Source organism: Lathyrus oleraceus, chromosome 6 (assembly GCF_024323335.1).
Source record: "Lathyrus oleraceus cultivar Zhongwan6 chromosome 6, CAAS_Psat_ZW6_1.0, whole genome shotgun sequence".
Taxonomy (NCBI): Eukaryota; Viridiplantae; Streptophyta; class Magnoliopsida; order Fabales; family Fabaceae; genus Lathyrus; species Lathyrus oleraceus.
This window is the reverse complement of record NC_066584.1, coordinates 431,882,317-431,892,350: the sequence shown is the minus strand read 5'-3', so window position 1 is coordinate 431,892,350 and position 10,034 is coordinate 431,882,317. Positions and strand designations below refer to the sequence as shown.

The window sequence follows — 10,034 nt, the reverse complement described above, 5'->3', positions numbered from 1 at the left end:
GTATCAACGACAATTAAATGGATGTCATATATGCCTAAGTTTAATGTAATAACTTGGAGTGCATATGATATTACTAAATTTTAATTATATACAAAATCAAAGGATGGTTGTAATATCATGCAAAATAGTGAGGTTATGGTTGAAGTTAAATCAATATACTTTTCTAGTTCCGAAGATAACAATTTTGTACTGATAACAATTTTGGGTCATGTTGAACTTAAATCAATATACTTCTCTAGTTCCGAAGATAACAATTTTGGGTCATTTATGAGATTTTGGAGATTGATTATATTACTTTTAAAGTAGTTTTATTTAACTACAAGTCGATTGACTGTAACATTGGTGTAGAAATCGATAAATTAGGATTCACACAAGTTGATATTCGAAAGATAACTTATATGAATAAATCATTCATCATGACATCCCAAACAAAACAAGTTTTTTTATGTCATTGATCCATCTAACACTAAATGATCAATTGTTCTAAAAAGAAAATATTCTCGATAGTGATAAAAATCAAGATTTAAATTGAGACTCATTCTTTCACAACATATGTACGTCGATCATTTGGAAAAAAATATTTTAAATGATGTGCATCAATCAAAGGAATATAAGAAAACTAATAAGTAATGTTTTCTTCAGTATAACTTTGCCTAAAGAAATTTAGAAATCAACTTCTTTTATAAGCTTAACTCGATTAAACTTGTGAACAATTGAGTTTGGTTCATTAAGTTGGTATAAAGTCTATCTAATTGAATAGTACATCCACTATGGAGATCATACAAATGATTTTTTGAATGTATCTACAGCATATTAATGTCACATTTCCCCACCCTACTCCTGGCAAACATAAAATGAAAATCAAGAAAATGAACTGTACTAATCCCACGTTGAGGAATGGTTTGACACGTTATACAACTTGAGTTCATATCATAAATGTATCACCTTAACCAATAAACATTCATTGCTGTGCCTGATATTATAATGAATCTATGTTCTTGATTCTACAACTCATTGTCTTGTCTTTTCTATCTTGTCTTTCCAATCCACCGCTTCAACGTTTTCACATTCAAATTGACCCTTAAACAACCATGACGTAACAAGAAAAGAAATTCTACTATTGCATTTACTTTGGAATCCTCGTTTTCTGTATCTGAAACTAAAACAGTATTGACCCTTTTCAGGGTAATCTTCTGTGACATCTCAGTGGGGCTCCTCTGCAACACTTCACTTTCCACTTCCCTTCTCTAAATTATTCTTTCTTATATGCAATAACGCATTTATGACCAACTTTTAAGTCGGTTTACTTCTACAACACTCTTCTTCTTTTTCTCTCTCTTACACATCTTCTTACTTACTCTTGTGGTGATGAAAAATAGACTCTGAATTTGTTTTCATCGCTCTTGGTTCTACGAGGGTATTAAAGACAGTATTTAGAAAAAGACAAAGGTTTGAGTTATTATTAAATGTGGTGAATTTATTGTTGTTCTCATGGTTTGGTAATGAGTTGGTGAGAGTGAGAAATGGGTAAAGCTCCTTGTTGTGACAAACATGGAGTGAGAAGAGGAGCTTGGACTCCTGAAGAAGATCAAGCTTTGGCTGACTATATCAACAAACATGGCCATGGAAGTTGGCGTACACTTCCTAAGCATGCAGGTATACTGTGCAACTTTTCTCATACATATAGCCTTTTTCTTTGCTTGTGCTTTTTGTTTCTGTCTTTTTTCTTTCTTTCTAGGAACTTTTGGAATATTTTGAAGGTTGAGAAGAATCATTGTAGTATCTGTTATGTTTCTTTTGTAGATATTTCAGTTTTTTAAGGTTTTTTTTTAAAGTATTTTCTTTGCTAAATATTTTGTTTGTGTGAATGAAATTTAGTCTGTGCATTCTAAAATGGGCTTGGGAGGTGGAAACTATGATCTGAACATGTTATTAGGTGAAAACTCTTTGAGGTTACTTACTCTTGAAGACATTTTAATCTAATTCAGAATGTGGCACTGTTTTTATCTTGAGTAAAACCTTATTGTTGCTCCTAGTTGCTGTTTCCTTGCTGCAATTACTGCATGTTATGCTGCCTTTTCTTTTTTGTTGATCCTTCATAAAAGGGAGGATATTGTACATCAGCAATGGGCTAATAAGAATATTTTCAACTGTAACTAAGCCTGTATTTCGCTATGGTTATGCTGCATTAAAACTTGATTTATTAATGTATGTTTATGTTTGCAACTAGGTCTCTTAAGATGTGGAAAAAGTTGTCGGCTTCGATGGATAAACTATCTTCGTCCTGGCATCAAGCGTGGCCCGTTTACGAATGAAGAAGAAACTACTATTATTCAACTTCATGCCATGCTTGGCAACAGGTACCTCACTGCTCCATTTCCTCATTTTGTTGCATTGCATTGATCTCTACTTGTGATATTGCATTCACTTTTCATGTAACTGGTAACTATGCAACCGTTTAGGTGGGCTGCTATAGCATCTCAGCTACCCGGAAGAACAGACAACGAGATTAAGAACTACTGGAACACGCATCTAAAGAAGCGCGTACCTCGGTCACTAGGGGAAAAACATCCATGTCTTATTCCTGATAGGAATGTTCAGTCGAATGCTCCTTCTACGCGCCACATGGTACAATGGGAAAGTGCGAGGGTTGAGGCAGAGACAAGGTTGTCGATTGAATCCACATTGCACAATTCAGGCTCTACGACGGAAACATGTCCGGATTACTTTCTTAAACTTTGGAATTCTGATGTTGGTCAGTCCTTCCGTATGATCAAGGGAAAGGAGGAACTGGTGTCCCAAAGTTTAGTCTCACAAGCATCTGCTTCATCACTATCATCGGCAAAGTTAGACGAGTCATGTTCAGATGTCTCGTCGCAGGTAAAAAACACTCAAAGCCTTACTAAATTGTCAACAACACCAAAGCTTGAAGTTGACAACATGAATAAGGAACAAAACACGTCTCGTGAACAAACAATAAGCAGCTATAAACCAAAGCTTGGAGACGATAGAGCTGGTTCAGATTCAGGAAATTATGAATTTCTTGATACTTCTGATTCTGCACTAAAGCACCTGTTACATATGCCTGATGATATTGAATTCTTGGGACACACTGACAATTTCTTGAATCTCCTTGATGGTAGATATGACTAAGATACTCTCCTCCATATGATATAGTATATGATAGAATAGTTAGTTATCTTCATTTTATGTTATCTTCATTTTTGTAAATGCATCCACTAGGCAAGTACTCAAATGTGCATTTCGGTTACATGAATTTGGATCTTATGTTACTGATTATGGATTAGTGGTCTCATGCTACAAGAAATTTTTATTGCACAAATTGAATAAAAATTAAAATATTTTTATTTCCAAAGTAATGGATATATACAAGCCAATATATATCACTATGCACACAGAATAAATTAACAGAGACTAAAAAAGACACCAAACCACACATGAAGAAAGTATATATGATTAAAAACAACAAATCATTTGTTTTTGGCTTGAGGATTATGGCATTAGAATAAACCAAAGAGTTTCTTTGGAGCTGTTCCAGTTGCCCTGTATTTTGCAGCCACCTCCTCTGCTTTAAGTAACTCTTCCCCTTTCTTGGCCTCAATCACAGCCCTTTTTTCTTCAGCTTTTTTGTGAAGTAATGCTATTTTGTTCTTCATTTTCTCTGCATATTCTCCCTTTTTCCTCTCTAGTTGTTCCTATTCACATTGACATTGAAAAGTTGAGTTATTTGTTTTTTCATATTTTGTCACATTCAATGGCATAAACTTGTAAAAATAAGTTCTTACCTCAAGTTTTCTCAATTCAGCTTCTGTTGCAGCTTTCTTACTGTTCTCCCATGCTGTAATGGTAGACAGTTTTCTCTGAGCTCTGCTCATCAAATTCATTTAAATTAGTTTACAAAAAGCTTGTTGAGTAACTTAAAAAAAGTCATTAACAGATAAAATAACATGAAAATAGCTCATAGCTATTTGAATTGAAAATGAAATGTACTGAATTTCTACAATGACTTAAGAATGTTTGGATTTACTTACTTCAGCTTATTAACCAGCATAATTTACTTTTAATTATAAGTTCTACAAGATTTATTTATAAAAACAATTTGAAAGGTCCTAAGAAAAGCACTTAAAGTATGAAAAAAAGCAATATACTTGTTTTCTGCTTTAGACTTTTCACTTTCTTCCCATGCTTTGACCAGTGACAGCCTCTTTTCTGTTGCAACTCTTTCAAGCACCGCATCTGAACAAGAATGAAATGTCTTAACTTGGAATAACTTGGAATGTTAACATATGAAGCACATATAAAGGTAGCAAATTCATTGCCGAGAAGGGGCATACCTCTGTTGATAGAGCCCTCTTGTGGTTTCTCTTCAGCAGCTTCTTCAGTCTCTGCTAGTAACCAAAACCAAATTAACAACAGAATGATATTAATGTTTCTTTTCTTCCTTCAAATATACGGATATTTTCAAAATGCAAAAAAAATAAAAAATTTATTTGAACACCAAAATCTTAATTAACTTGCAGTTGGTTGGTAAGCACAGAAGCAAATTGGAGATATAACTCTTCTCAATTCAACAATCAACCGAGAAATTTCAGCAAGGAAACACAAATCACAAAATAATCAAGCATGTCAGAACACACGTAAAACCCCTTCAGGTTATTTAAAAAATAAAATAAAATATTCCCTGCAATTTAAAATAATTTACAAAAAGAAATGTTAAGAAAACAAAACAGACACTAGAAGACAAAGAAAATCCAAAAATTAGAGCTTAAAATTCAATTTTGCCGTTAAAACTGCAGAATATTTTTAACTGTTTCTCTTATATATAAAAGCTATGAAGTGTTCGTTTCCATCAAAATTACCGCAAGATACGCTAAAAAAAACAAGAAATATATAGATAAACTAAAAGAAAATGAAATACACCAAATTGAAATTGAAAGCAGATAATGAATTTAATTTATAAAAAAGAACTAAAAGAAAAATTATTGATAAGAGTGTCATACTCGGAACTACAACCAGAGCTTTGGAATCATCAACAACAGGCGGAGGAGGAGGGTTGTGATCTAGATGATCAGGTTGTGGAATTACAGATTTCTCCTCAGCGACATCTTCCTTTGGTGGTGGTGCTGATAAAGGATTAGAACTTGATTCAGGTTCTACCTTTTTTGGTTGCTCTTGATCTGTCATTTTTGCTATCACAAAGTGATGTTAATTGTAACCAATTATATTTCGTAACAAAATTAGAGAGTAAGTAAGTGTAGGAATGGAATGGGGGATAGAGTTGTTGAGATATTATGGTTGAAGAAAAGAAAGGTAACTGTTACTTAATAATTATCTTCAAATTCTTAAAGCATTATCTTAGCTGTAGGTAGGGTTTGTTGGTAGGTACTTCTTATGCGTTGGCACAGCGCACCAATAGCGATGGATAGCAACGATTAAAATATCTTCTACTAACTTTTTATTTATCCCTAGTCAAAATGAAAATAACTTCTACAAATTCATGGTCAATTTTATATAGAATTTTCTTTTTTAGGTAAATTTTTTATATAGAATTTGAATATTCATAATAATTTTAAATTTAATAATATTGACTTTTATCAATTAATTAGAAATTGTAAACTATTTTTTACATTAATTTTTATTTTTTTTTACGATGTATTTTAATCAGCAACATTTTAATTGAATATTTTGATTTTTTTTTAAAATAATCATTTTTTAAAGGATAATACGAAAATAATCATAATTTCAAAATATTTATTAATATAACCATTTAAAAAAAATTAATATAAAATGTAAGAGTATGTGTCATTCTAATTGGCGCATGCATGTAAAATGTAGGAGCATGTGCCAATTATGGCTACTCTTTATATTTTTTCCATGCATCCGTCAATTGGAGTAAGACACATGCTCCTACATTTTACATGCATATGTCAATTGCAGTGATGCACGCTTCTACATTTTACATGCATGCACCAATTACAATGGCGCATGCTCTTACATTTTAAATATATACGTCAATTGCAATGAATTATGCTCTCACAAACAAACATGGTTAGTTTGATAAATAAATTGAAAATATGATTATTTTAATATACAATTTAAAAAAATTGATTATTTAAAAAAAAAATTGAAATATTTTTACATAATTATAATTTAAAATAATTTTTATATTTTGACTAATAATAAAAAAAATTGTTAAAAATATGAATATTATTATTCTCTTGTCAAATCAAAATAATCATTAATCTCTCGGATATTTATTTTTAAATAAATTATTTTAGATTTACTAAATAAACAATATATTTAATTTATTATATAAAGTTGATATATTAGTTATTCAATCAACTTCAAAATTTATTTTTATATATATTAATATTATAGATTAGAGGGAATATTACGTTATTAATTTGATGCAGTGAAATTTTGTTGTTTCATAAATAAAGAACTTGAAAGCCAGCATGTTTCTAATAAGCAAAGCGTAAAAGTTATCGGTTTCGTTTACGGTACTTAATGATTTTGTTTAATTAAATATGTTCTGCCCCTACAAGATATTGGTAATTTAATTTAAGTAATTATAAAAGATTTTTTCTATGTTTACTCTTTCACGTTTTAAGAAAAGAAAATTCTTTCATACTACTATAATTTTGTTTTTGGGTTTGTGTAGTAAATTTTCATTTAAAATTAATTATTTTAAAATGAATAAATATTTTTAGACAATATGATATTAAATTCTTAGAAGAATGACACATGCTTAACCAAACACTAATATTTCACAGTGTTAACCTTTGAATGATACATTAACAAAAATTGATGAAATTAAAAAATTATACTAGATTTTACGATACAGAAATTTGACACAACCATGTAAGAATATAACCTCTATTTTATGTTTTCTCAATTTCTTTTTTATATTAAACAATATGTCAAATGTGCGATAAAGAAAAAGAAGTTAAATCTGTATAAACTAATTTGTTGTTTTGTCTCTTCTCACACTTTTTCTTGCAATATACACTTTTTCTTACAATATGTCATATACTGTATGTTTTTCTTTTACTCATTCTCTGTTGTACATATTTATTGGTACAAGAGATTCTTTTATTTCTATTTTGAGAAAAACAAAGGAATCTTTTGACATGGCCCTAGCTTTTAAGATGGTTGGTATCTCTTTCAATACCACTTGCATATATAGGGTCCATCCTTCCGATGTGCTGTCGAAAGGAAATTTTTTGTAGCGAGCCTATGATAATAAAACTGCTAGTCTTTTAAACCTAATTAATTTTATAAATATTAAATTATAGGGTTAGTTTCAGTTTATTGGATGTTAATTCACGTTTTATGAAGATGCACCTTCAAGCACGTCTGAATTGATATATGTCGCGCTAGAATTTGAACAAGAACCAACAAGATCATTTTTCCAACTTCAAACTACTTCAACTTCATTGTAATCAATTTCAAGACATTCCATTCACTTCATTCAAACTTTGACACAATAATTTCCAATCGGTAAGTTTTTATTTTCCTTCTAATTTTGAGTTGTTATGCATATATCGAGTAAAATAGATTATTTAAAATGCATTAGGTTGTAGTTATATTCAAAATAGCTAGATTGTATAAACATTCATTCATGTTTGTTGGTGTTTAGGGTATATCAGGCGAGTTTTGGTTTTTCTGCAAAATTGTGTTTTTTTACGGAGATGTATCTCCAGTTTTTGTCTTTCCTATTTTACAGAGACGCATCTCCGGATTTAACTTGCTTTGATTTTGATATGATTCCTTGGTTTGTGTTATAGGAATAATGGCTGAAAATCAGCATAGATTGAGGCACAATCGTATATCCCAACATGCGTCCGTTTGTACGGAGAAGGCATTGCGCTCGAGGCCACAAGTTAATGTTGGTTCATTTGATGTCGAAGCGTCAACTTCAAATCGCCATGTGTCTCAGACTTTGAAATCCTGATGGAACATGTCTCCTATTGATCCTTAAGCTTATGAAGCCCCTGAAGCTCAACAGGAGGAACATGTTGTCGCTGCTCTCATTCTTGATAGTTTCAAGAGACCGTTATGACACCTCATTACTTTATCTCTATGCAAAAACATGTTGTTAGGCATGTGTGTGAAAGAGAGGTATATTTATTTACTTTTATGTTACATCTATTTTATACTAATTGATTTGCGAATGATGTCGATATATTTATTTTTACAAGAGCCTGTGTAGTGTTATATTGATGAGAGTCCTAAACAAGGATGGCTTCAGGGTCCTCGCCTACCGTGTCATTGCTCGGGAGACATCCTCACGGAATATGAGGGCTCGTCCTTGGGACAGGTGACATGTATAGTAACGTTATTCCCCATTAGGAAAATGAGAAGAAGTCATATCATGCCTCCATCGGAAATAGGTAATCAATACTCTCTCCTAGTTATGGGGGAGGAATGACTACCTCAAAGGGCTTCCTAAAACCTATTCCCAAAATACCCATATACATACCTCTCTCATAACGGAAGAAAACATATCATAACTTACACTAAAAGTAACACGGTAATAGGCAGAGTCTCTCACCTTACATGAGCAAGACCTCTACAGCCACCGTAACACCACCATGCATGGCTTCTCGCTGACATGGGCAAGTCCCTACCACCCCCAAATTATTATAAACATATTAAGGCATCTGAGTAGCTCATGCCCTTGTAGGGATACCATGCACATGTGTACTTTTTTATCAGTACAGTGGCGCCCACCTCTGGGGACCTAGAAAAACTAACATGGGCAACACATTCTTCATCACGATCATCGTATTCACTATTATCCTTCAGTCCTACACCTAGTCATCCTCGACCATGGTTAACAGGAGAGCTTCATCCCATACACCTGAAGGTACTAGTAGTAATGGTAATGTTGATGAATTGGCGGAGATGTGTGTTACCATGGACGAACTACGACGTTAGAATTAGATACGGGAGGATAATATCTATAACATTAGATAGCGCCAAGAGTCCAATCCCTTGGAGGAGATGGAAGTATTGGATCCTCAGTCACTCTCAGACGAGATATGAGAAACGCCTATCCCAGAAGGATTCAAACCTCCCCGATGTGGTCATGTTTTATGGGCGCAATGATCCTTATAAGCATGTATCCTACATCAACACTTAGATGGACATCATTGGAGCGCCTGACTCTCTAAAATGCAAATTTTTATCTTCCATCTTCAGGTATACATTCTTGTGATGATACATGGGTTTCCCTTAGCTTCCATCGCCAGTTATCAGGAGCTGGTAAACAAACTTGGGCATTAATTCGTTGTTAGCCGTCACATGAAAATGTTGACCACTAGCTTGTTCAACATACGACGATATCCATCAGAGTCACTATAGGGCTATCTTGCCCGATTCAATGAATCCACCATCAGGGATGTTCCTCAAAACCAAGAAATGTTTATGCAGCCTTCTGAAATGGACTCAAAGAGGAACACTTCAATGACTCTCTCGCCCATAAGTCAATGCTTTCGTTAGCATAGGTGGTCACCCGAGTATAATGTTAAATAAAAACGAGGAGAGAAACACATAGAAAAAGGTGTGATACGTCAAGGAGCGTGTTCCTAATGCCAAAGATTCACACCACCAAGGAGCGTGCTTCTGGTATCCATCCTCAAAATGATGACCCCATGGTCATTACCGTCAGATATGGTGAATGAGAGATCAAAAGAGTCTAGACCAATAAAGTTATGAAGGCATTCTATATTTGGAGGCATTTGAAAGACTTCTCCTCGACCCAAAGGACTTAAAACCCTTCAAGGGCTCGCTAGTTGGATTCTATGAGGAACATGTGCAAGTAAAAGTCTATATCACGCTGAAAACCACCTCTGTGAGCAGGATCAAGCCAAATCGATTAAGGTCAATAGGCATCCTTGTCGCTCTCAGATCTCAAAACACTGAATTCCCAAAGTGGGATCCTTGTTGCCCTCAGAGGAGATCAAAATGCTGGATTTCTCAAGTGGGATCCTCACCATCTTCAGATGCGA

At 33.3% G+C, this 10,034-nt stretch overlaps 2 protein-coding genes across 3 annotated transcripts; one reads left to right on the top strand and one right to left on the bottom strand.

Moving 5' to 3' along the window:
• Nucleotides 1-1,042: 1,042 nt before the first annotated feature.
• LOC127091112 (transcription factor MYB17) lies at nt 1,043-3,307 on the top strand. Its single transcript, XM_051029663.1, has 3 exons — nt 1,043-1,656; nt 2,231-2,360; nt 2,463-3,307. Exons 1-3 carry the CDS (start codon nt 1,524-1,526, stop codon nt 3,151-3,153), a joined length of 954 nt encoding a protein of 317 aa, XP_050885620.1. The 5' UTR covers nt 1,043-1,523; the 3' UTR covers nt 3,154-3,307.
• A 36-nt stretch (nt 3,308-3,343) lies between these two features.
• Nucleotides 3,344-5,390, bottom strand: LOC127091113 (remorin). Of its 2 annotated transcripts, none has more exons than XM_051029664.1 (5): nt 5,022-5,390; nt 4,356-4,409; nt 4,170-4,257; nt 3,807-3,888; nt 3,344-3,716 (listed from the first exon to the last, which is right to left on the bottom strand). In XM_051029664.1, exons 1-5 carry the CDS (start codon nt 5,203-5,205, stop codon nt 3,522-3,524), a joined length of 603 nt encoding a protein of 200 aa, XP_050885621.1. In that variant the 5' UTR covers nt 5,206-5,390; the 3' UTR covers nt 3,344-3,521. The 2 variants fall into 2 exon arrangements, with proteins under 2 accessions (XP_050885621.1, XP_050885622.1); XM_051029665.1 differs by having other exon boundaries at nt 4,356-4,406; nt 5,022-5,384.
• Nucleotides 5,391-10,034: the final 4,644 nt, after the last annotated feature.